Genomic DNA, 27,994 nt, shown 5'->3' on the forward strand with positions numbered 1-27,994 from the left:
TGTTTCTTAATGTATATTTGTACCTGTATGTATGTGTCAAAGTGTCTCTATGTATGTGTATATATTACCTATGTACTGTATGTGCCTTTGTTATGTGCTTGTATTTATTGTATGAAGCACATTATTAGGGAATTATTGGAGGAATGTAAGCACATTATATAGGGAATTTATGGAAGCACAGTATATATTTCATTATATTGGAACATTATATTTTTTATGTATGCTGGCACTGTGTATAGATCCTTAGGGTGCGTTCACATGTGCCTATTTTTGCTGCAGATCTGCTGCAGATTTTGCTGCTGCAGATTTTGCTTCCCATTGACAATGGGAAAAGAAATCTGCTAATGTATAGTTAAATAATAGTGGCACAGTATATAGTTCATTAATGGTGGCACAGTATATTGTTCATTAATGGTGGCACAGTATATAGTTCATTAATGGTGGCACATTATATAGGGAATTAATAGATGAATGGTGGCACAGTATATAGGGAATTAAGTGGGGTACGGTATATAATTAAAGGGAAACTGACAGGCTGTTTACTCGCACTGAACCCAATACACTAGGTTACAGTGCAGGAGAACAGGAGAAAGATAATGTTATACTTACTAAATGTGGAGCAGCCGTTTTCTAGGTATTGCCCCACATTGTTAGTATGCAAAGTCAGTCTTGTGCGCAATGGAGGCGGAGCTTCCCTGCCTCCATCCTGTATGCTGTGCTATGCCTGGCCGTCTATGTATATTTATAATTCTTTTTTTTGCCAACTCTAGTATATTGTAGCATGTAAGCATATATTACTGTGGTGCCCATCTCTTCAGTGTAAGAACCAGAGCTGTGTGGAGATTCCTGCATAAGGTGGGTGATTGGTGCTGGGTAATGGGTGATGGGTGATGGGTGATTGGTGATGGGTGATGGGTGATTGGTGATGGGTGCTGGGTGATTGGGGATGGGTGATTGGTGATGGGTGCTGGGTGATTGGTGATTGGTGATGGGTGCTGGGTGATTGGTGATGGGTTCTGTCATATAGAGCTCAGGTGGGGGCACATAGGGGGAGATTTAATAAAACCTTTGCAGAGGAAAAGCCCTCTGCAAAACGATCTGTTTGGTTGCTATGGGCGACTGCACGCTCTTTCTCTGCACAGGTTTTGTATAAATCTCCTCTATTATACAGTATATTATAGGGCAGCTGTCACATGTTTTCTGTAAATAAGACTGACAGCACAGCCAAAGTGTATATACACATGGCAGACCTTCATAGAAACTGTTCTTGACTCGATTTTACAAAAACACCAACTTTTATGGGGGATAGGAATGTCGAGGAGGCCCGGCGGGAGTCCACTGTGTCCCTGGGCCGCAGCACATCTGCCCATTAAGTCTGGCAGACATTTTTTGAATTATGAAAAGTGCCCTCTTTTTTACTTGAGCCCCTACCCTCCAAAATGTCTGTGCACGTCCCTGAGTATAGTTATAGTTCTACATAAGTTATTTCAGGGCATATTTATTTTATAGCGGTATTACTGCTTACTGTACAGGAGCAGGGACTCTTTTCTTTGACGATGCCCCTGCTCCTGTAAACACTTTTTGAAGCATGTGCTATGCCATAAAAGGTACAATAGAAAGTGAGTCATTCATGTTACCTGTCCACGTAAAGTGCATAGATTGCAGATTTTTTAAAATATATTAATGTCAGAGAAGAAAGTTCCCGCTCAGGATACCCCTCTATGAGTTAGAATGTAGTGCTGCATCAATCTACACGGCTTCGGGCTGCATCTATCTACACGTTGGCTTTAGTGCTCAAAATGCATACCTAGTGGAAACTTCCTTCAGCAAACACTCTTAGGAGACACTTTGCAATGTTACTGCTTTTTAGTTTTAAATATATTGAAAATAAATAAAATAAAAACATAGTTGTATATGAACACCATATTTGCATACCCAAGAGCTTTGTAAAATTTACCAACACGAACCATGGGGAAGCTCTTGTAATGGAGTTATAACCAGATCATTGTTAGGGGATATTGAAAATGAAGAAAATAATAGCGGCTAAAGAGGAGCGAGCACTTAAGATTAATGATTTGCTTTATGTGGTGGAATCAATTTTTACAGCCAATTAACGGTGATGGGTTGTTGTGAAATGTATGCGTTCTTCAACTCATATGGTGAAGCGGAAACAGCCGAAGCTCTATAATAAAAAAAAATACCTAATACTGAGCACATTTTCTGAGCTGATGACCAATGACTTTTTTGCTTGTTTTACCAGGCAAGCAGGTGAAACAGCTATGGCTTTATTGCTCTCGGTATTATTACTTAAAAAAAAAAAAAAAAAAAAATATCCAGGCCCCCCTTGAACTTGTTTATTGAGTCAGACATCACATCATCACATAGCAGAGAGTTCCATAGTCTCATTGCTCTTACAGTAAAGAATCTCTGTCTGTGATGATGATGAAACCTTCTTTCTTCTAGACGTAGAGGATGCCCCCTTGTCATTGTTACTGACCTAGGTATAAGAAGATCACTAGAAATATCTCTGTACTGTCCAATCATATATTTGTACAACTTGATCAGGTTGCCCCTAAGACGTCTTTTCTCCAAACTAAAGAACTCCAAGCTTGATAACCTGTCTTGGTCCTGTAATCCTTCCATACCATTACTTATCTTTGTCGCCCTCATCTGCACCCTCTCCAGTTCAGCCATGTCTCTCCTATACACATGTGCCCAAAACTGGACACAATACTCAATGTGAAGTCTGACTGATGATTTATACAGAGGCAAAACTATGTCCCTGTCACATACCTCTCTTGATACATCCCATGACTCTGTTAGCCTTGGCAGCCATTGCCTGACACTGGTCACTAAAGTAGTTTACTGTCTATTAGTACCGCCAAGTCCTTTTCGGTAGAAGTTTTACCTAATGTCTTATTATTTAGACCATAATTGTAAGTGTTTTTGTTACAGCCCAAGTGCATAATCTTACAATTATCCACACTAACCTTAATTTGTCATGTCTGTGCCCAAGCCTCCAACTTACCCAGATCCCTCTGTAATATTATGTTGTCATCCTCTGTAGTAATCATCTTACCCAGTTTAGTGTCATCTACAAATATAGAAATTCTACTCTACAAGGTCAATAATAAAAATATTGAAAATAAGTGGACTCAGTACTACCCCCCTGTGGTACCCCACTAGTAACTGTCACCCAACCAGAGTAAGTTCCATCGATCTTCACCCTCTGTTTCTGTTTTAGATACGTTCCAAGTGACCGCTCTGGGTTGATGCCCTGCTCCAAATTAGAGAATACGTGCACAGAGAAAAAACACATTGACACATGATTGAGTCAATATTGATTATCTGCTTCATTGTATTGCGTACACACAAGATAAATCCTTCAGTAGGGCGTAGCACATTGTGTAAGCATTCTAATTGGTTCGCAGACTATTTTATGTAAGCATTGCATCTTATTTTTCTGTGCCAAAAGGGGATGGTCACACAGGGCATAGTACAGGATGCAACCACCATCTTAGATTATCTTCATTTTGTATCAATTATCCATAACACTTCCTGTCACTGAGCCAGTTACTAACCCATTTAAATCTTCAGAAGTATACCTGGGCAGAATGCAAAATCTGCAATAGGGTCCCTACTGACCATTTACCATTTATAATACTGGGTCTTATTCTTCTGTGGGGCAGAGGTTCCTTTTCACATGCTTGTGCACAAGATTTGGAATGCTACTTCTACCTCTTTACCCTAAAACCTTGTTGCATTTCAGCAGAGTTATATGCTTAGTTTTTCAAATATTATACTTTTTTCCCATTGCAACTAGACATGTTTAGACTCTCATTGTCATAATAGGGTCGCCAAATGTTTTATTATTCAAAAAATTTAGCATTTTTGACATTTTATAGTTCTAAATGTAAGACAAGTAAGAAGAGTATATGGAAAATGTGTAAGCAAATGTGGTAGGTGAAATGTAGGTCAATGTATGTCAGAATCTTCAATTTAGTATCCAGTATAGATATACAGTACATAAGGTTATGTATAGGCCTTTTATCTGAATGACTCCAAGTAATAGCCTCTTAAATAGGCTCTAATGTCTAATTCATCACTACAGTGAAAACATTCACCAGCAAGTGACTATATATGCTCCAAAGCTTATGAGTAACTTTACTATTAGACTGTTACATATTGTATATTGCTAAAGGACCTTTTCAGATTCCCATTGGCATAACAAGGTCACCAAATATTTCAGTCATAAAATAGTCTTGGAAACTTGACACTTTTGGTTCTAAGTAGTGTTGCTCGCGAATATTCGCAATGCGAATTTTATTTGCGAATATCGCATATTTGTGAATTCGTGAATATTCGCGAATATAGCACTATATATATTCGCAATTACAAATATTCAGTTTTTTTTTTGTTTGTTTTTTTCACAGTACACATCACAGTGATCATTCCTCTCTGATTCCAGCTTGTGTGGTCTAAAGAAGGCTCTAATACTACTGTGTGAGACCGTCGTGCGAATTTTTGTATATGCGAAAAATCTGCATATGCGAATTTCGCATATGTGAAAATAAGCATATGCAAATTTTTGCATTTGCGAAATTTCGCGCATGCCAAAATAAATGGTGAATATTACAAATATGCGAATTTTGCGAATATATGACGAATATTCGTCCATATATTCGCGAAATATCGCAAATTCGAATATGGCCTATGCCGCTCAACACTAGTTCTAAGTGTAGAAAACTGCAGACACAGGAATAAAGAATATTGTTTGGGAAGCAGGGATAAGAGTCCAAGGGAAATGTAGGTTAATTTATATCGGAGCCTTCAAGTTGATATCAAGTTCTCTATAAACGTTACACAAAACAGAAATTAATCTGTAATGTCCGTTTATTTGTTTTTGTATTTTTCTGTTTGGGTGTGCATTCACACACTAGTTTGTTCTGAGCAGTTTGCTTGTCTCTCTGGATTGGGAATGGCTAATGCTCAGAACCAATGAGATCTTGGGTGTGTTTATTTTAACCAGAGTTCTCTTGCATTCTCTGCCGTTTATTTTGTGCAATAATGCTACTATGATTTCTGTTTGTGCAATACACTTCCAAGTCTGCTTGAGCATCCACCTTGTATTTATCCTGTGATATATGTTAGTTTCAGCCATGTTAAATAGTCTTGTTTATTGTAGATTTAATCTGTTACATTTGTCGGTTTTAGGATTAGTATGTTTGTTCTGCTTAGTCTGTGTTCACACTGTGTTAGTCTAGTGTTACCTGTGCTCTGTATGTAATTATTCCTGTTTGGTATCCTGGAGTCTATTTTGACTCATCAGGTTCTAGTACTGTGTTTCCTGTTTTTTTTATTTCTGTTTCCAACTATGTCAGCATCCTGATCACACGGTGGTGTATGCCCCGCTGCCTAGTACTCTATTTGATGTTAGCATGCTGTCTACTCCTTTTGTGGATTGGGGAGTCCAGTTTGTTAGTTCTGTGTCCCAGTGTGAACATTGTTCCATGTTACCTGATCAGTTTAGTGTTCTAGCTTTCAGTTCTTCTGTTCATCCCCTGCAATTCCGGGTTTCTGCTGTATACTAGTACCATGCCTAGTCTTGTTCATTTATCCATGTCTGCCATTTATCTGTATTCCGGTTTGAGAACTGTTTGTTAATACACTATATTCTGCCGTTAGTATTTGTATCCTGTCTGGTTTATCTGTTCTGTTTTTTTGTATTCCTGTTCTGTTTCTGGCCTGTGACCTACTATGTATATTATTTGTTTTTACACCACTGCACTTTAGCGCAGGCAGGGACCGGCTCCGAGTTACTGCTTAGGGTGTATGGGAGAGTAGAGAGAGTGTCACTAGGGACAGCTTAGGGCTCACTCTCCCTGCCCACCCAGTCGGTAATGACAGAATCCACATTCCGAATAGTATGACGAGACAAGAAAACTGGGTATTCTGCCCCTGAAGGCTTAAACTTAGTGACAATGTATAATTCAGATAATATACAGCCTAAGGCTATGTTCCTGCACAGTAAATTAGATAATGTTTGACAGAAAGACAGACATTTAAAGGGGTACTCCTTACAAACAGATTTGTAAATTACTTCTATTTAAAAATCTTAATCCTTCCAGGATTTATCAGCTGATGTATTCTTCAGATGAAGTTGTATAGTTCTTTCCAGTCTGACCACAGTGCTCTCTGCTGCCACCTCTATACGTGTCAGAAACTGTCTGGAGCAGGAGAGGTTTGCTATGGGGATTTGCTTCTACTCTGGACAGTTCCTGACACGGACAGAGGTGTCAACAGAGAGCACTGTGGTCAGACTGAAAAGAACAACATAACTTCCTCTGGAGCATACAACAGCTGATAAGTACTGGAAGGATAAAGATTTTTAAATAGAGGTAATTTGCAAATCTGTATAACGTCTAACACCAGTTGATTTGAAAACATTTGTTTTTCACTGGATTACAGCTTTAATGGCCCCAAAACAGCTGTATTTTTCTCATTAGATTCTATTAATTCCTATTGGAAACTGCACTTTGTTCACACATTATATGCCAAAAACAGTCATCTTTTAATGTCTATTTGGCACATACTTTGGAATAAATATTGGGAGGTTAATGGCCCAAAACACTTCCCAGCTAAAAAATAACCAAATTTTGTTAGAAACCAAAAAAAAAAAAAAAAATTTTTTTTATTGATTAATAATTAATTAATAAGTTTGCTGCTTTTGGTATGTTCTTTAAGCCATTCTTTATACAAATGTCTGAAAAATATATATGAACGCTTGGTGTTTTTCAAGTTCTAAAATTCCAACTTTCATGAAGCTGTATAAGCCTTTATCAGTAGGTAAGGAAACCATTGTTCTATTGCAGTACTATAAGGCTTGGAAGTTCAACATGGTTGAATGGTTCATAAAGAATACAAATATATTTCATATATATTTTTTTTTTCCCCAGTCAAAGACATATGTCTGCAACAGCCAAGGGGACGTCATGTGCTTTACAGTGGACTTTGTATCCGGATTTACCTGTTTTGACAGTAAATCAAAGGTAAGAGAATCAAAAGCCCATGATAATTCTGATGGAATAAATCTGTTATTTACTTGATAATTCTCTTATTGGAAAATGCAGGAATAAGGATTCAGGAGCTTAATAGAGATCAGTAATGGAAGGAAGATCACTAAATGGGGATTAATTGTAATTATTGTAAAGTTTATTATACAATTTCCAAATGTACAATATACTAATATTTTGCTCTATTAATATGGTTATACTATTATTCATAATACTGATCATTGATCAGAAGTCCTAGTAACCTGAACTGAATGTGTAAATCATAACCCAACTCCACAACCCTTTTTAAAAACAAAATCACCTGGCTGAATGTTCGCTTGCAATGGGCACCGCCGTTTACTTCAACGATAGTAGGGAACAGGGATTGCTGTCTCCATAGATGGCAATGCAGTCCCAGCGGACTACATGTTGATTCTTTGAGAAGACATACTTTCTGCTGGTGGAATTCTGCTGCAGTGATTCAGCAGTTTGAACAGAGCAGCAGAATCCCATTTAAAACGAGGAGACTCTGCTGCACATATAATTCTGCAGCAAAATGTACGCAGTGTGGACGAACCCCTAAACCTTGGCGATCAGAACGGAAAGATCGATGCAGATGCTTTGGAGACAATGAAGAATTATATGGGGCACACTCAAGTGAATGGATAACTGTATATTACAAGGTTGGGTTGAGCCCACCAGAGCTTGAGCTACTTTTTGTAGCAGTTTTTGCTATTTTGCACTTGTGAAATCAATGTTTCATGGATGTGAATAGAAGGTCTTGACAAGGGTTAATCGAGCATTCTGAATGTGTTTGGTTCACGACAAACAAGATCGCTGGGAACCGGCAGTGAAGGAGTAAATTTGCACTTGCTGCGCTGACACCTCTGTCCGTGTCAGGAACTTTCACTGTGGTCCGCCTGGAAAGAACTACACAACTTCCTCTGAAGCAAACAGCAGCCAATAAGTACTGGAAGAATTAAGATTTTTAAATAGAAATAATTTACAAATCTATATAACTTTCTGGCACCAGTAGATTTGATTTTTTTTCTGCAGGAGTGCCCCTTTAAGGCACCTGAGTTATGCGCCATCTAGATTAAGATGAGATTTACTTGACAATTTCCGAGGGGTTATTCCAGTTTTAACCCCTTAAGGACCCATGACGTACCGGTACGTCATGAGTCCGCTTCCGTTCTATAATGCAGAGCCTCTAACAACGGCCGGGACCCGTGGCTAATAGCGCACGGCACTGATTGCGGTGCCATACACTATTAACCCTTTAGATGCGGCGGTCAAAGTTGAACACCGCGTCTAAAGTGAAAGTTAATCATTGTCGGTAAGCTCAGGGGGCTGTGCGGGATGTCCGCGGAGAAATCGCAGCATCCCTAACAGCTGAGACACAACAGGAGGGTCCCTTACCTTGCCTCCAGGTGTCCGAACGCCGAATGAATGCTCAATGCCTGAGATCCAGGCATGAGCAGTCAAGCAGCAGAATCATTGATCAATGGTTTCCTATGAGAAACCATTGATCAATGTAAAAGATCAGTGTTTGCATTGTTATAGCCCCCTATGGGAGCTATAACATTGCAAAAAAAAAAGTGAAAATAAAAGTGAATAAAGATCATTTAACCCCTTCCTTAATAAAAGTTTGAATCACCCCCCTTTTCCCATTTAAATAAAAAAAATGTAAATAAAAATAAACATATGTGGTATGGCCGTGTGCGGAAATGTCTGAATTATAAAAATGATATAATCAATTAAACCGCATGGTCAATGGCGTACGGGTAAAAAAAATTCCAAAGTCCAAAATTTTGTATTTTTGGTCACTTTTTATATCATGAAAAAATGAATAAAAAGCGATCAATAAGTCCGATCAATACAAAAATGGTACCACTAAAAACTTCAGATAACGGTGCAAAAATTGAGCCCTCATATCGCCCCGTACGTGGAAAAATAGAAAAGTTATAGGGGTCAGAAAATGACAAAATCAAACCTATATAAGTAGGGTATCATTTTAATCATATGGACCTACAAAATAAAGATAAGGTGTAATTTGTACCGAAAAATGTACTGCGTAGAAATGAAAGCCCCCCAAATTTACAAAATGGCATTTTTTTCTTTTTTCGTTTAGCCGTAGATTTTTGGGTAAAATGACTGACATCATTACACAGTAGAATTGGTGGCACAAAAAATAGGTCATCATATGGATTTTTAGGTGCAAAATTGAAAGAGTTACGATTAAGGAGGAAAAAACTAAAAAAAAGCCTGGGTCCTTAAGGGGTTAAGGGGTTAATGAAACCTCAATTTATTATAAAGTGGTGGAATTAATATACTGTACATGTAGGAATGTATATATAGGTATACTATACTGTACATGAACTGATGTTGCAAAAAGCCATAATTACTTTCAGAATAATTTTTAACCTATAATGGATGATTAAATTACAAGAAACAATCCCAAGATGGTGAGAAACAGTCAAGTGATTCTCAAAATGTGTAAATCTCAGGGAAAATCAGTTTATGACTCAAACTATAAGTAACAGGAAAAGATTAGAGACAAAATACTAAGCCCGAAGACAAGAGCCGCGGGCTGCGGGGAAGTGTAGCCGGATCACTCCACCATTAAAAGGAAGATAGACTAATCTGGTACTGTAGGCTAAATAAGGGACATCAAAATAAACATATGCAGACACTACAAAATATTGTCAGGAGGGACTTCATCTTAATCATCACTTTATACTACATATCACTGCTGAGAGTGAAGAACGAAAGCTAATGTGAGTCAGTGGATAAAAATAAATCTAGCAACTGTGTGGTATTTATGAGATAATTGAGGGATAACATTGCACAGTAGTCCAGGTGGAATTAATCTCTTTCCATATATTCCTTGCCAGTGGTCCCCAACCATTTGCGACTTTAAAGGGGTTGTGCGCTGCCCTGCAGTTCGGAGCTCCGCTCACAGCATCCGGAAGTTCATTACTCCGAACGCTGTGTGTGGGCTTCCGTGTTCGCGGCCGCCGGTTGTGACGTCACGTCCGGCCCCTTCGTGACGTCTCACCCGCCCCCTTGTGACGTCACGCCCGCCCGCTCTACCAATGTCTATGGGAAGGGGTCGTGACAGCGGTCGCGCCCCCTTCCCATAGACTTTCGTTGAGGGGGCGGGCGAGACGTCACGAGGGGGCAGGCGAGACATTGCGAGGGGCAGAGCGTGATGTCATGCCTGGCGGCTGCGAACACAGAAGCCCGCACACAGCGTCCGAAGTAATGAACTTCCGGACGCTGTGAGCGGAGCTCCGAACTGCAGGGCAGCGCACAACCCCTTTAAAGGGGTATTCCAGGATTTTTTTTATTTATTTAACTGTGCTGCAGGGGGTGTAAAGTTAGTGTAGTTCATAATATAGTTGTTACGCCGAGCGCTCCGGGTCCCCGCTCCTCCCCGGAGCGCTCGCTTCACTCTCCCCGCGGCAGCGCTCCGGTCACGTCCTCTGACCCGGGGCGCTGCGATTCCGCTGCCAGCCGGGATGCGATTCGCGATGCGGGTAGCGCCCGCTCGCGATGCGCACCCCGGCTCCCCTACCTGACTCGCTCTCCGTCTGTTCTGTCCCGGCGCGCGCGGCCCCGCTCCCTAGGGCGCGCGCGCGCCGGGTCTCTGCGATTTAAAGGGCCACTGCGCCGCTGATTGGCGCAGTGGTCCCAATTAGTGTGTTCACCTGTGCACTTCCCTATATCACCTCACTTTCCCTGCACTCCCTTGCCGGATCTTGTTGCCTTAGTGCCAGTGAAAGCGTTCCTTGTGTGTTCCTTGCCTGTGTTTCCAGACCTTCTGCCGTTGCCCCTGACTACGATCCTTGCTGCCTGCCCCGACCTTCTGCTACGTCCGACCTTGCTTTTGCCTACTCCCTTGTACCGCGCCTATCTTCAGCAGCCAGAGAGGTGAGCCGTTGCTAGTGGATACGACCTGGTCACTACCGCCGCAGCAAGACCATCCCGCTTTGCGGCGGGCTCTGGTGAAAACCAGTAGTGGCTTAGAACCGGTCCACTAGCACGGTCCACGCCAATCCCTCTCTGGCACAGAGGATCCACTACCTGCCAGCCGGCATCGTGACAGTAGATCCGGCCATGGATCCCGCTGAAGTTCCTCTGCCAGTTGTCGCTGACCTCACCACGGTGGTCGCCCAGCAGTCACAACAGATAGCGCAACAAGGCCAACAGCTGTCTCAACTGACCGTTATGCTACAACAGTTACTACCACAGCTTCAGCAGTCATCTCCTCCGCCAGCTCCTGCACCTCCTCCGCAGCGAGTGGCCGCTCCTGGGATACGCTTATCCTTGCCGGATAAATTTGATGGGGACTCTAAGTTTTGCCGTGGCTTTCTTTCCCAATGTTCCCTGCATCTGGAGATGATGTCGGACCTGTTTCCCACTGAAAGGTCTAAGGTGGCTTTCGTAGTCAGCCTTCTGTCCGGAAAAGCCCTGTCATGGGCCACACCGCTCTGGGACCGCAATGACCCCGTCACTGCCTCTGTACACTCCTTCTTCTCGGAAATCCGAAGTGTCTTTGAGGAACCTGCCCGAGCCTCTTCTGCTGAGACTGCCCTGTTGAACCTGGTCCAGGGTAATTCTTCCGTTGGCGAGTATGCCGTACAATTCCGTACTCTTGCTTCAGAATTGTCCTGGAATAATGAGGCCCTCTGCGCGACCTTCAAAAAAGGCCTATCCAGCAACATTAAAGATGTTCTGGCCGCACGAGAAATTCCTGCTAATCTACATGAACTTATTCACCTAGCCACTCGCATTGACATGCGTTTTTCCGAAAGGCGTCAGGAACTCCGCCAAGATATGGACTCTGTTCGCACGAGGCGTTTCTTCTCCTCAGCTCCTCTCTCCTCTGGTCCCCTGCAATCTGTTCCTGTGCCTCCCGCCGTGGAGGCTATGCAGGTCGACCGGTCTCGCCTGACACCTCAAGAGAGGACACGACGCCATATGGAGAACCTCTGCCTGTACTGTGCTAGTACCGAACACTTCCTGAGAGATTGTCCTATCCGTCCTCCTCGCCTGGAAAGACGTACGCTGACTCCGCACAATGGTGAGACAGTCCTTGATGTCTACTCTGCTTCTCCACGTCTTACTGTGCCTGTGCGGATGTCTGCCTCTGCCTTCTCCTTCTCTACAGTGGCCTTCTTGGACTCAGGATCTGCAGGAAATTTTATTTTGGCCTCTCTCGTCAACAGGTTCAACATCCCGGTGACCAGTCTCGCCAGACCCCTCTACATCAATTGTGTAAATAATGAAAGATTGGACTGTACCATACGTTTCCGCACGGAGCCCCTTCTTATGAGCATCGGATCTCATCATGAGAGGATTGAACTTTTGGTCCTCCCCAATTGCACCTCGGAAATTCTCCTTGGACTTCCCTGGCTTCAACTTCATTCCCCTACCCTGGATTGGTCCACTGGGGAGATCAAGAGTTGGGGGTCCTCTTGTTCCAAGAACTGTCTAAAACCGGTTCCCAGTAACCCTTGCCGTAACTCTGTGGTTCCTCCAGTAACCGGTCTCCCTAAGGCCTATATGGACTTCGCGGATGTTTTCTGCAAAAAACAAGCTGAGACTCTACCTCCTCACAGGCCTTATGATTGCCCTATCGACCTCCTCCCGGGCACTACTCCACCCCGGGGCAGAATTTATCCTCTCTCTGCCCCAGAGACTCTTGCCATGTCCGAATACGTCCAGGAGAATCTAAAAAAGGGCTTTATCCGTAAATCCTCCTCTCCTGCCGGAGCCGGATTTTTCTTTGTGTCCAAAAAAGATGGCTCCCTACGTCCTTGCATTGACTACCGCGGTCTTAATAAAATCACGGTCAAGAACCGCTACCCCTTACCCCTCATCTCTGAACTCTTTGATCGCCTCCAAGGTGCCCACATCTTCACTAAATTGGACTTAAGAGGCTCCTATAACCTCATCCGCATCAGAGAGGGGGACGAGTGGAAAACGGCATTTAACACCAGAGATGGACACTTTGAGTATCTGGTCATGCCCTTTGGACTGTGCAACGCCCCTGCCGTCTTCCAAGACTTTGTCAATGAAATTTTTCGTGATTTGTTATACTCCTGTGTTGTTGTATATCTGGACGATATCCTAATTTTTTCTGCCAATCTAGAAGAACACCGCCAGCATGTCCGTATGGTTCTTCAGAGACTTCGTGACAACCAACTCTATGCCAAAATTGAGAAATGTCTGTTTGAATGCCAATCTCTTCCTTTTCTAGGATATTTGGTCTCTGGCCAGGGACTACAGATGGATCCAGACAAACTCTCTGCCGTCTTAGATTGGCCACGCCCCTCCGGACTCCGTGCTATCCAACGCTTTTTGGGGTTCGCCAATTATTACAGGCAATTTATTCCACATTTTTCTACCATTGTGGCTCCTATCGTGGCTTTAACCAAAAAAAATGCTGATCCCAAGTCCTGGCCTCCTCAAGCAGAAGACGCCTTTAAACGACTCAAGTCTGCCTTTTCTTCGGCTCCCGTCCTCTCCAGACCTGACCCTTCCAAACCCTTCCTATTGGAGGTTGATGCCTCCTCAGTGGGAGCTGGAGCTGTTCTTCTACAAAAAAATTCTTCCGGGCATGCTGTCACTTGTGGTTTTTTCTCTAGGACCTTCTCTCCAGCGGAGAGGAACTACTCCATCGGGGATCGAGAGCTTCTAGCCATCAAATTAGCACTTGAGGAATGGAGGCATCTGCTGGAGGGATCAAGTTCTCCTGTTATTATCTACACCGACCACAAGAACCTCTCCTACCTCCAGTCTGCCCAACGGCTGAATCCTCGCCAGGCCCGGTGGTCTCTGTTCTTTGCCCGATTTAATTTTGAGATTCACTTTCGTCCTGCCGATAAGAACATTAGGGCCGATGCTCTCTCTCGTTCCTCGGATGCCTCAGAAGTTGAACTCTCTCCGCAACACATCATTCCACCTGACTGCCTGATCTCCACTTCTCCTGCCTCCATCAGGCAGACTCCTCCAGGAAAGACCTTTGTTTCTCCTCGCCAACGCCTCGGAATCCTCAAATGGGGTCACTCCTCCCATCTCGCAGGTCATGCGGGTATCAAGAAATCTGTGCAACTCATCTCCCGCTTCTATTGGTGGCCGACTCTGGAGACGGATGTTGTGGACTTTGTGCGAGCCTGCACTATCTGTGCCCGGGATAAGACTCCTCGCCAGAAGCCCGCTGGTTTTCTTCATCCTCTGCCTGTCCCCGAACAGCCTTGGTCTCTGATTGGTATGGATTTTATTACTGATTTACCCCCTTCCCGTGGCAACACTGTTATTTGGGTGGTCGTTGATCGATTCTCCAAAATGGCACATTTCATCCCTCTTCCTGGTCTTCCTTCTGCGCCTCAGTTGGCTAAACAATTTTTTGTACACATTTTTCGTCTTCACGGGTTGCCTACGCAGATTGTCTCGGATAGAGGCGTCCAATTCGTGTCTAAATTCTGGAGGGCTCTCTGTAAACAACTCAAGATTAAATTAAATTTTTCTTCTGCATATCATCCCCAGTCCAATGGACAAGTAGAAAGGATTAACCAGATCTTGGGTGATTATTTGCGACATTTTGTTTCCTCCCGCCAGGATGACTGGGCAGATCTCCTCCCATGGGCCGAATTCTCGTATAACTTCAGGGTCTCTGAGTCTTCCTCCAAATCCCCATTTTTCGTGGTGTACGGCCGTCACCCTCTTCCCCCCCTCCCTACTCCCTTGCCCTCTGGTCTGCCCGCTGTGGATGAAATTTCTCGTGACCTTTCCATCATATGGAGAGAGACCCAAAATTCTCTCTTACAGGCTTCATCACGCATGAAGAAGTTCGCGGATAAGAAAAGAAGAGCTCCCCCCGTTTTTTCCCCTGGAGACAAGGTATGGCTCTCCGCTAAATATGTCCGCTTCCGTGTCCCTAGCTACAAGTTGGGACCACGCTATCTTGGTCCTTTCAAAATTTTGTGTCAAATTAATCCTGTCTCTTATAAACTTCTTCTTCCTCCCTCTCTTCGTATCCCTAATGCCTTTCACGTCTCTCTTCTCAAACCACTCATCCTCAACCGTTTTTCTCCCAAATCTGTTCCTCCCACTCCTGTTTCTGGCTCCTCGGACATCTTCTCGGTCAAAGAAATTTTAGCTGCCAAAAAGGTCAGAGGGAAAAATTTTTTTTTAGTGGACTGGGAGGGTTGTGGTCCTGAAGAGAGATCCTGGGAACCTGAGGACAACATCCTAGACAAAAGTCTGCTCCTCAGGTTCTCAGGCTCCAAGAAGAGGGGGAGACCCAAGGGGGGGGGTACTGTTACGCCGAGCGCTCCGGGTCCCCGCTCCTCCCCGGAGCGCTCGCTTCACTCTCCCCGCGGCAGCGCTCCGGTCACGTCCTCTGACCCGGGGCGCTGCGATTCCGCTGCCAGCCGGGATGCGATTCGCGATGCGGGTAGCGCCCGCTCGCGATGCGCACCCCGGCTCCCCTACCTGACTCGCTCTCCGTCTGTTCTGTCCCGGCGCGCGCGGCCCCGCTCCCTAGGGCGCGCGCGCGCCGGGTCTCTGCGATTTAAAGGGCCACTGCGCCGCTGATTGGCGCAGTGGTCCCAATTAGTGTGTTCACCTGTGCACTTCCCTATATCACCTCACTTCCCCTGCACTCCCTTGCCGGATCTTGTTGCCTTAGTGCCAGTGAAAGCGTTCCTTGTGTGTTCCTTGCCTGTGTTTCCAGACCTTCTGCCGTTGCCCCTGACTACGATCCTTGCTGCCTGCCCCGACCTTCTGCTACGTCCGACCTTGCTTTTGCCTACTCCCTTGTACCGCGCCTATCTTCAGCAGCCAGAGAGGTGAGCCGTTGCTAGTGGATACGACCTGGTCACTACCGCCGCAGCAAGACCATCCCGCTTTGCGGCGGGCTCTGGTGAAAACCAGTAGTGGCTTAGAACCGGTCCACTAGCACGGTCCACGCCAATCCCTCTCTGGCACAGAGGATCCACTACCTGCCAGCCGGCATCGTGACAATAGTGTTTCTACCTGTGTTTGATGGCTGGTCTCACATTCTTATGTGATCTTTGCCCCGGTGTTGATTTTTAACAGCATACAAAATGGTTGTTGTCTCAGATTTTCAAAGGTTTTAGTGCAGCCTGAGACATATCACTAGTCAGGTGTTGAAAGGGAGCCTGTCTGTGCTTCAATGGCTGGAGTGACTGCTGGATGGGAGGGAGATCATTCTCCACAAGGCTGCAGGGAATTGTAGTTTCAAGCACAGCACAGCATGTATGGGAGCTTAGCTGTGCTGCAATGGGTGGGTGGGTGGCTGATGTGTGGGAGGGAGAAAAGTTAACTCACACTTACAAACAAGGGTTCTGGGAACTTGTACTTGGAGGGAGGGAACTCCAATAGGAAATAGCTATTTCACAAAAGCACTGCTCCTTCCTAAGCATGTCGATTACTGTCTGGCAGGTAAATGCTAAAGTCACCTTATGGTGGATAACCTCTTCTTCATTGAGTGATGGTCAGCTCCAGTAAACCCAAAAAAACGGAGATGTATATCAAAGGTAGAGAAACAAAAAATCATGAACTTACAAACACTAATGATATATGTTTCATATGTTTGATAGATTTAAACTCTAGTATAATACCATCTATATTGGTACTGTTCTATGGTTAAGATATGCCTCCAATAAAGTATCCATCAAATCGTCAATCCAACATTCTCATATGTGTAAAATATAGCTTTTAACCTGTCCAATAACACATAAGATACACAGTAACAGCTGTGAGTCCACATTAAGGCCATAGCGTAGACTCCTGCTAGGAAATACTGTGTATCTTATGTTTTCATGGACCAACTAAAATACAACAGGGGATCACAAGCCATATGTGGCTCCAGAGCTCCTAGTTGGGGACCAGTAATCAATGACCTCGCTGGGTCCTCTGGTGCTACAGGCGATCACAGAATGGTCAGAGAGGGATAGGGGATAAGTGTCTGATCGCCGAGGGTCCTGTCCCCGGGAACCTCCATGATCTCCTGCCCGGGATCAGTATTCTGAATGCACAGGGTGATCTCTCTATCTTATGTTTTCATGGACCAACTAAAATACAAAAGGGGATCACTAGCCATATGTGGCTCCAGAGCTCCTAGTTGGGGACCAGTAATCAATGACATACAGGGAATTTACTGTGTAGGGTCTATCTCTGTAAGAGTGGCCTCAGCTCTGGTGGATCTGGCACATCAGTGCATTACTTAGACAATCATTAATTTGCATGGTCAGAATGTAATGTAATATTTTGAATTCCAAACTATCCCTTTTTTATGGTCATCTGTTGTGGTATAACATGCTTCTCTAAAACCAATTGTCCAGGAGACCAGCTGATTGCCACAGTCTATCTCGATCATAGAAGAGGGTCCAAAGTGGACATCTCCCTCTTTGATGTCTAGATACCCTAATGTGGCATATGGATATTATCTGCTTTAATAAGACAACTCCTATGTGATGTATGATGCTTCATCTAGATCTGTGGTTTCAAACTGTGGCCATCCAGATACTGCAAAAACTTCAACTCTCAGCATGCCCGGACAGCCAACGGCTGTCCGGGCATGCTGTGAGTTGAAGTTTTGCGACATCTGGGCGGCCACAGTTTGAGACGACGGATCTAGATCTTCCAAATAATCAATCTTAAAGGGGTACTCCTGTGGAAAACTTTTTTTTTTTTAATCAACTGGTGCCAGAAAGTTAAACAGATTTGTAAATTACTTCTGTTAAAAAATCTTAATCCTTCCAGTACTTTTTAGGGGCTGTATACTACAGAGGAAATGGTTTTCTTTTTGGATTTCTTTTCTGTCATGACCACAGTGCTCTCTGCTGACCTCTTGTCACGATGCCGGCTGGCAGGTGGTGGATCCTCTGTGCCAGAGAGGGATTGGCGTGGACCGTGCTAGAGGATCGGTTCTAAGTCACTACTGGTTTTCACCAGAGCCCGCCGCAAAGCGGGATGGTCTTGCTGCGGCGGTAGTGACCAGGTCGTATCCCCTAGCAACGGCTCAACCTCTCTGGCTGCTGAAGATAGGCGCGGTACAAGGGAGTAGACAGAAGCAAGGTCGGACGTAGCAGAAGGTCGGGGCAGGCAGCAAGGATCGTAGTCAGGGGCAACGGCAGAAGGTCTGGAATCACAGGCAAGGAACACACAAGGAACGCTTTCACTGGCACTAGGGCAACAAGATCCGGCGAGGGAGTGAAGGGGAAGTGAGGTGATATAGGGAAGTGCACAGGTGTAAACACTAATTGGAACCACTGCACCAATCAGCGGTGCAGTGGCCCTTTAAATCGCAAAGACCCGGCGCGCGCGCGCCCTAGGGAGCGGGGCCGCGCGCGCCGGGACAGAACTGACGGGGAGCGAGTCAGGTACGGGAGCCGGGGTGCGCATCGCGAGCGGGCGCTACCCGCATCGCGAATCGCATCCCGGCCGGAGGTGGTAACGCAGCGCCCCGGGTCCGTGGAACCGACCGGGGCGCTGCAGTGAGGGAAGTGTAGCGAGCGCTCCGGGGAGGAGCGGGGACCCGGAGCGCTCGGCGTAACAGTACCCCCCCCCTTGGGTCTCCCCCTCTTCTTGGGGCCTGAGAACCTGAGGATCAGACTTTTGTCCAGGATATTGTCCTCAGGTTCCCAGGACCTCTCTTCTGGACCACAACCCTCCCAATCCACTAAAAAAAAAGTTTTTCCTCTGACTTTTTTAGAAGCCAAGATCTCTTTGACAGAGAAGATGTCCGAGGAGCCGGAAACAGGAGTGGGAGGAACAGATTTAGGAGAAAAACGGTTGAGGATGAGAGGTTTAAGAAGAGAGACGTGAAAGGCATTAGGGATACGAAGAGAAGGAGGAAGAAGAAGTTTGTAAGAGACAGGATTAATTTGAGACAAAACTTTAAAAGGACCAAGATAGCGTGGTCCCAACTTATAGCTCGGGACACGGAAACGGACATATTTAGCGGAGAGCCATACCTTGTCTCCAGGGGAAAAAATGGGAGGAGCTCTTCTTTTCTTATCTGCGAATCTCTTCATGCGAGAAGAAGCCTGTAAGAGAGAATTTTGGGTCTCTTTCCATATGGTGGAAAGATCACGAGAAATTTCATCCACAGCGGGCAGACCAGAGGGCAAGGGGGTAGGGAGGGGGGGAAGAGGGTGACGGCCGTACACCACGAAAAACGGAGATTTGGAGGAAGATTCAGAGATTCTGAAATTATACGAGAATTCGGCCCAAGGTAGAAGATCTGCCCAGTCATCCTGGCGGGAGGAAACAAAATGTCGTAAATAGTCACCCAAGATCTGGTTAATTCTCTCTACTTGTCCATTGGATTGAGGATGGTATGCAGAAGAAAAATTTAATTTAATCTTGAGTTGTTTACAGAGAGCCCTCCAGAATTTAGACACAAATTGGACGCCTCTATCCGAGACGATCTGTGTAGGCAACCCGTGAAGACGAAAAATGTGTACAAAAAATTGTTTAGCCAACTGAGGCGCTGAAGGAAGACCAGGAAGAGGGATGAAATGTGCCATTTTGGAGAATCGATCAACGACCACCCAAATAACAGTGTTGCCATGGGATGGGGGTAAGTCAGTAATAAAATCCATACCAATCAGAGACCAAGGTTGTTCGGGGACAGGTAGAGGATGAAGAAAACCAGCGGGCTTCTGGCGAGGAGTCTTATCCCGGGCACAGATAGTGCAGGCTCGCACAAAGTCCACCACATCAGTCTCTAGAGTCGGCCACCAATAGAAGCGAGAGATGAGTTGCACAGATTTCTTAATGCCCGCATGACCTGCGAGATGGGAGGAGTGACCCCATTTGAGGATCCCAAGGCGTTGGCGTGGAGAAACAAAGGTCTTTCCTGGAGGAGTTTGCCTGATGGAGGCTGGAGAAGTGGAAATCAGGCAGTCAGGAGGAATGATGTGTTGAGGAGGGAGTTCAATTTCAGAGGCATCTGAGGAACGAGAGAGAGCATCGGCCCTAATGTTCTTATCAGCAGGCCGAAAGTGAATTTCAAAATTAAATCGGGCAAAGAACAGAGACCACCTGGCCTGACGAGGATTCAGCCGTTGGGCAGACTGGAGGTAGGAGAGGTTCTTGTGATCGGTGTAAATAATAACTGGAAATCTTGATCCCTCCAGCAGATGCCTCCATTCCTCAAGTGCTAATTTAATGGCTAGAAGCTCTCGATCCCCGATGGAGTAGTTCCTCTCCGCCGGAGAGAAGGTCCTGGAAAAAAAACCACAAGTAACAGCATGCCCGGAAGAGTTTTTTTGTAGAAGGACAGCTCCAGCTCCCACTGAGGAGGCATCAACCTCCAATAGGAAGGGTTTAGATGGGTCAGGTCTGGAGAGCACGGGAGCCGAAGAAAAGGCCGACTTGAGTCGTTTAAAGGCGTCTTCCGCTTGAGGAGGCCAAGACTTGGGATCGGCATTTTTTTTTGTTAAAGCCACAATAGGAGCCACAATGGTAGAAAAATGTGGAATAAATTGCCTGTAATAATTGGCGAACCCCAAAAAACGTTGGATGGCACGGAGTCCGGAGGGGCGTGGCCAATCTAAGACGGCAGAGAGTTTATCTGGGTCCATTTGTAGTCCCTGGCCAGAGACCAAGTATCCTAGAAAAGGAAGAGATTGGCATTCAAACAGACATTTCTCTATTTTGGCATAGAGTTGATTATCACGAAGTCTCTGAAGAACCATACGGACATGCTGGCGGTGTTCTTCAAGATTGGCAGAAAAAATCAGGATATCGTCCAGATATACAACAACACAGGAGTATAGGAGATCACGAAAAATTTCATTAACAAAGTCTTGGAAGACGGCAGGGGCGTTGCATAGACCAAAGGGCATGACCAGATACTCAAAGTGTCCATCTCTGGTGTTAAATGCCGTTTTCCATTCATCCCCCTCTCTGATGCGGATGAGATTATAAGCACCTCTTAAGTCCAGTTTGGTAAAAATATGGGCACCTTGGAGACGATCAAAGAGTTCAGAGATGAGGGGTAGGGGGTAGCGGTTCTTAACCGTGATTTTATTAAGACCGCGGTAGTCAATGCAAGGACGTAGAGAGCCATCTTTTTTGGACACAAAGAAAAATCCGGCTCCGGCAGGAGAGGAGGATTTACGGATAAAGCCCTTTTTTAAATTTTCTTGGACGTATTCAGACATGGCAAGAGTCTCTGGGACGGACAGAGGATAGATTCTGCCCCGGGGTGGAGTAGTGCCCGGGAGGAGGTCAATGGGACAATCATAAGGCCTGTGAGGAGGTAGAGTCTCAGCTTGTTTTTTGCAAAAAACGTCCGCAAAGTCCATATAGGCCTTAGGGAGACCGGTTACATGAGGAAGCACAGGGACACGGCAAGGTTTACTGGGAACCGGTTTTAAGCAGTCCTTGGAACAAGAGGGCCCCCAACTCTTGATCTCCCCAGTGGACCAATCCAGGATTGGGGAATGGAGTTGAAGCCAGGGAAGTCCAAGAAGGATTTCAGAAGTGCAATTGGGGAGGACCAACAGTTCAATCCTCTCGTGATGAGATCCGATGCGCATTAGAAGGGGCTCCGTGCGGAAACGTATAGTACAGTCTAATCTTTCATTGTTTACACAATTGATGTAGAGGGGTCTGGCGAGACTGGTCACCGGGATGTTGAACCTGTTGACGAGAGAGGCCAAGATAAAATTTCCTGCAGATCCAGAGTCCAAGAAGGCCACAGCAGAGAAGGAGAAGGCAGAGGCAGACATCCGCACAGGCACAGTAAGACGTGGAGAAGCAGAGTAGACATCAAGGACTGTCTCACCTTTGTGCGGAGTCAGCGGACGTCTTTCCAGGCGGGGAGGACGGATAGGACAATCCTTCAGGAAGTGTTCGGTACTAGCACAGTACAGGCAGAGATTCTCCATGCGGCGTCGTGTCCTCTCTTGGGGTGTCAGGCGAGACCGGTCGACCTGCATAGCCTCCACGGCGGGAGGCACAGGAACAGGTTGCAGGGGACCAGAGGAGAGAGGAGCCGGGGAGAAGAAACGCCTCGTGCGAACAGAGTCCATATCCTGGCGGAGCTCCTGACGCCGTTCGGAAAAACGCATGTCAATGCGAGTGGCAAGATGGATGAGTTCATGTAGGTTAGCAGGGATTTCTCGTGCGGCCAGAACATCTTTAATGTTGCTGGATAGGCCTTTTTTAAAGGTCGCGCAGAGTGCCTCATTATTCCAGGATAATTCTGAAGCAAGGGTACGGAACTGTACGGCATACTCGCCAACGGAAGAATTACCCTGGACCAGGTTCAACAGGGCAGTCTCAGCAGAAGAGGCTCGGGCAGGTTCCTCAAAGACACTTCGAATTTCCGAGAAGAAGGAGTGTACAGAGGCAGTGACGGGGTCATTGCGGTCCCAGAGCGGTGTGGCCCAAGCCAGGGCTTTTCCAGACAGCAGGCTGACTACGAAAGCCACCTTAGACCTTTCAGTGGGGAACTGGTCCGACATCATCTCCAAGTGTAATGAACATTGGGAAAGAAAGCCACGGCAAAAGTTAGAGTCCCCATCAAATTTATCCGGCAAGGATAGTCGTATTCCAGAAGCGGCCACTCGCTGCGGAGGAGGTACAGGAGCTGGCGAAGGAGATGATTGCTGGAGCTGTGGTAGTAACTGTTGTAGCATAACAGTCAGTTGAGACAGCTGTTGGCCTTGTTGCGCAATCTGTTGTGACTGCTGGGCGACCACCGTGGTGAGGTCAGCGACAACTGGCAGAGGAACTTCAGCGGGATCCATGGCCGGATCTACTGTCACGATGCCGGCTGGCAGGTGGTGGATCCTCTGTGCCAGAGAGGGATTGGCGTGGACCGTGCTAGAGGATCGGTTCTAAGTCACTACTGGTTTTCACCAGAGCCCGCCGCAAAGCGGGATGGTCTTGCTGCGGCGGTAGTGACCAGGTCGTATCCCCTAGCAACGGCTCAACCTCTCTGGCTGCTGAAGATAGGCGCGGTACAAGGGAGTAGACAGAAGCAAGGTCGGACGTAGCAGAAGGTCGGGGCAGGCAGCAAGGATCGTAGTCAGGGGCAACGGCAGAAGGTCTGGAATCACAGGCAAGGAACACACAAGGAACGCTTTCACTGGCACTAGGGCAACAAGATCCGGCGAGGGAGTGAAGGGGAAGTGAGGTGATATAGGGAAGTGCACAGGTGTAAACACTAATTGGAACCACTGCACCAATCAGCGGTGCAGTGGCCCTTTAAATCGCAAAGACCCGGCGCGCGCGCGCCCTAGGGAGCGGGGCCGCGCGCGCCGGGACAGAACTGACGGGGAGCGAGTCAGGTACGGGAGCCGGGGTGCGCATCGCGAGCGGGCGCTACCCGCATCGCGAATCGCATCCCGGCCGGAGGTGGTAACGCAGCGCCCCGGGTCCGTGGAACCGACCGGGGCGCTGCAGTGAGGGAAGTGTAGCGAGCGCTCCGGGGAGGAGCGGGGACCCGGAGCGCTCGGCGTAACACCTCTGCTGTCCATTTTAGGAACTGTCCAGAGCAGGAAAAAATTCCCATAGCAAACATATGCTGCTCTGGACAGATTCTTAATAGAAGTATTTTACAAACATTCTGGCACCAGTTCAATAACAAAAAAAAAAATCCATGGGAGTACCCCTTTAACAAAGATTTCAATCATGTGAATCACTTTGTTGATCCAAAGACTTTATCACTACTTCTATTAATATTGAGTTTAATGTAGTTGAACCAGAAACTGAATATCATATTTTTATATCTATTTGTGTATTCAGAAACCAAAAAGAAGAAAACAATAAATAAATAAATTAAACAAAGAAATCCCAATGGAGACTTAAAGGGGTACTCTAGAGGAATATAGATATATTTTTAAATCAACTGGTGCCAGAAAGTTAAACAGATTTGTAAATGACTTTTATTAAAAAATCTTTACCCTTCCAGTACTTTTTAGCAGCTGTTTGCTACAGAAGACATTATTTTATTTTTTTATTTCTTTCTTGTCTTGTCCACAGTGCTCTCTGCTAACACATCTGTCTGTGTCAGGAACAGTCCAGAGCAGCATAGGTTTGCTATGGGGATTTTCTCCTGCTCTGGATAGTTCCTGATAAGGGGATCAGGTGTCAGCAGAGAGCACTGTGGACAAGACAAAAAAAGAAATTCAAAAAGAAAATAATTTCCTCTGTAGCATACAGCTGCTAAAAAGTACTGGAAGGGTAAATATTTTTTTTTATAGAAGTAATTTACAAATCTGTTTAACTTTCTGGCACCAGTTGATTTAAAAAAAAAAAAGTTTTCCACCGGAGTACCCCTTTAAAAAATGAGGTGGGGTCTTTCCCAAATGAGCTTACAAACCATGAGATATATAGTATATAGGGTAGATGGAATAGGTGGGTGTTGATTAAGCAACTCTTAAGATCTCAGCATTTCAAGGTCAGAATTAAAGGTCACATTTATGAGGTGAGTTTTCAGTATGTGAGATTTGGAGGGTTTAAAGTGAGTGGAGTAGTAGAAAGAGAATATTATAATGTCTACAAGAGCTCTGCTGCAGGCTGTACTGTAGATCAAACATACAACATGAGAAAAATAAATTGTAGCCATTAAAAGGGTTGTCCAGCAATAAAAATAAAAAAATAAATAACAATAATAATAATTAAAAAAAAAGTGGTCAGGGTGAGTTTGAAAAAAGTACTCACCAGCAATGATTCCCTAAAGATGCCATGCTGACGGTGCCTAGTCCCTGCTGCACATCATTTTCTGGTCTCCTTTCGACATAAGAATGTGCCAATCAGCCAACCAATGCCTTAGGTGGGTCACCATTGTGGCCAATGAATGGCTGAGTGGACTGAGTGAAAATGTCATCAAGAAGTGGTGAGCAATTAGGACTGGGCACCATCAGAACAGTAGTAGCAGGGAATCATGGCAGGTGAGTACTTTTTTTTTTTTACTTTGTCATACTAGCCTAGCCAAAAAAAAACACAAAGTTCCTAAGACTATGAAATTATCAAAGAATTGTGAATTTACATATATTCCAGTAGTGAATTGTGGCATTTGGATCTTTAAAGTGATAACAGAATACTCACTCACCTGTTCATGTCTCCCTTAGAGTTTACAGGGGTTGTCTGTGGACTTATAATCATATACACACATCTGGGGGAACATTGAAAATTAAAAAAATAAGTCCTACTCACCTACACTGATTCCCCATAGTTATCATCGCAGCATCCTGGTTCCTGTGCTGAGTTATTTCAACAGGAACTGCCAGCATAGCCAATCACTGGCTTAGGCGGGACCCCGCTATGGCCAGTGATTGGCTTAGCAGGCAGTTCCTGCTGAGACAACTTATCTTAGGAACCAGGAAGCAGGGTGAGGAGCAAGTACTGGGAGGCATTGGAATGCCAGGTGTGGGGAATCAGTGTAGGTGAGTATGACTTATTTAAAATTTTCCATATCTAAAAAATAAATAAATAACTAAATATTATGTCCCTGGTCAACCTCTTTAGAGGACAATGACTGGACATTACTGTTCTCAAGACAAAAAGATTCAGATTTTTATAGAATATCAGTCAGTATTGCATTAAACTATGTCAGAAGAAGATGCTTTAACCCCTTAAGGACGCAGCCCTTTTTCACCTGAAGGACTGAGCCCTTTTTCGCAATTCTGACCACCGTCGCTTTACGAATTAATAATTCGAAAACACTTTTACCGAATATTCTGATTCTGAGATTGTTTTTTCGTGACATATTCTACTTTATTTTGGTGGTAAATTTTCGGCGTTACTTGCATCCTTTTTTGGTGAAAAATCCCCAAATTTCATGAAAATGTTGCATTTTTCTAACTTTCTACTTGTAAGGAACATGGATATTCTCAATAAATTTTATTTTTATTCACAAATACAATATGTCCACTTTATGTTGGCATCATAAAATGGACATATTTTTGCTTTTTGAAAAAATTAGAGGGCTTCAAAGTAAAGCACCAATTTTCAAAAATTTCATGAGAATTGCAAAATCTGAAGGGACAGATGTTGCAGAACTACAACTTCCAGCATGCCTGGGCAGTCTAGGCATGCTGAGAGTTGTAGTTTGGCAACATCTGGAGGGCTACCTTTTGGGCACCACTGTAACAGTGGTCTCCAAACTGTGACCCTCCAGATGTTGCAAAACTACAACTCCCAGTATGCCCAGACAGCCTTTGCCTGTCTGGGCATGCTGGAAGTTGCAGTTTGGCCTTCCTAGTGGTTGCCACAATAAAGATTTCTTTACTTTCACTTTCACCCCCCCCCCTCCCCCCATCGTTTCCCTACCCGTGCCTGTCTCCAGCGATGATCGGGGGTCCCCACGCATCTTCTCCTCCAGGTACCGGCCTCCATCTTCTCTCCACGTTCCCCACGACATCCAGGGGTGGGCAGAACGGGGGTTGCCATGGCAACCCACTGTCCTGCGCTGCCATTGGTCAGAATCAGTTCTGACCAATGGCAGGGGATAGGAGGAGATCGCAGCACTGCGACTTTGCTCCTAGCCCTCAGGATGATCGGGGCTGTCACTGACAGCTCCAATCATCCCTATTTTCCAGGTGATCGGGTCACCAGAGACCCGATCAGCCCGGAATAGCAGAAAATCGCATGTCTGAATTGACATGCAATTTTCTGCAATCGCCGACATGGGGTGGGGTCTCAGGACCCCCCTGGGCGATGTGCCGGGATGCCTGCTGGATGATTTCAGCAGGCATCCCGGGCCGGTCCCCAACTGGCTAGCGGCGTGGACCGGAATTCCCACGGGCGTATGCATACGCCCCACGTCCTTAAGGACTCGGGAGGCAGGGCGTATGCATACGCCCGGCGTCCTGAAGAGGTTGATAAAGATCTAATCTAAAGTTTCAATTATAATTTCATATATAAATGTTTATTTTCTCAGAACAAATGCTGACCTGAGTTTGTTCCATTTTGTGTTATCGTAGAATATCATCTGGAGATTTAAGTTCTCCCAACTGAAAGGCTCCTCCGATGACGGCAAGACTCGAGTCAAGCTGCTATTTCAGAATTGTGACACAAAACAAATTGAAATGAAGGTGAGTAATACGGCAATGAATTCCGTTCCATAATCAAAGCAGAGAATATGACAGAAGCCGTAACGGGGATCAGATGTTGTAAATGTTACAAAATGTATAATTAAAATTTCGGTACAATCAAAATGAAGATGGCATGGGCACCTAGATCAGACTGACTGGAGGTACTACATAAATGTTTAACTTTAATTTAATCATGAATTTTCCATTTGCTATTCAAGCTTAAAATGTTTAATAAAATATAGTCCTCTGACTTGTTATGTCAAGGGCGCATAATACCGGAGAGCAAAGTGGCTTATTTTATTTCCCATTGACTTCTATTTGAGGCGAACAGATTCATTTGCATTTTTGTATCATAAAATAAAGGCCTGATTAATTTTACTTTATTTAGAAAAGGCAATGTCATGCCTCAAGAGGGATAATATGCACAGTGCTACCATCAATCCAATAAAACCCTGCATCAACAAGATAGATGGATGGTACTTCAAACACTACGGCACCAGACGAAGAATACACAATAGGTTGCACCTGACACACTACAAATTATAGGAGGAATTCACAGAACAGGTTGTTTATATTCATGAAAAAGTTATCTGTCAACTGTTGTATGAGCGCCCTGTGGATGTAATGAACAACTCCCCGTATAGGGAACCATTTGTACGTTGGATTTTGGATACAAATGGCACATGGAAAGCATCTCCATTATGCCAGGTCTCCTCAGATGCACAAATCATTTTGTACCACACTGTCACATCCAACATGGAATTTGGGAATAGGCCATAATTCTTTGCCTAAAACATTTCTGAATCAGCATAATAGTTTAACGTACTTGCAAATTTTTTGCCTTTCTAG

At 45.1% G+C, this 27,994-nt stretch overlaps 1 protein-coding gene across 1 annotated transcript in view; it reads left to right on the forward strand.

The window, feature by feature from the left end:
* SNTG2 (syntrophin gamma 2) overlaps positions 1 to 27,994 on the forward strand; it is a 528,788-nt gene that overhangs the window by 488,117 nt on the left and 12,677 nt on the right. The window contains exons 15-16 of the mRNA XM_056564074.1: positions 6,957 to 7,049; positions 27,035 to 27,145. Of these exons, the coding sequence (XP_056420049.1) occupies positions 6,957 to 7,049; positions 27,035 to 27,145 (204 nt within the window). The remainder of the gene's footprint in view (positions 1 to 6,956; positions 7,050 to 27,034; positions 27,146 to 27,994) is intronic.

Source organism: Hyla sarda, chromosome 3, assembly GCF_029499605.1.
Source record: "Hyla sarda isolate aHylSar1 chromosome 3, aHylSar1.hap1, whole genome shotgun sequence".
Classification (NCBI taxonomy): domain Eukaryota; kingdom Metazoa; phylum Chordata; class Amphibia; order Anura; family Hylidae; genus Hyla; species Hyla sarda.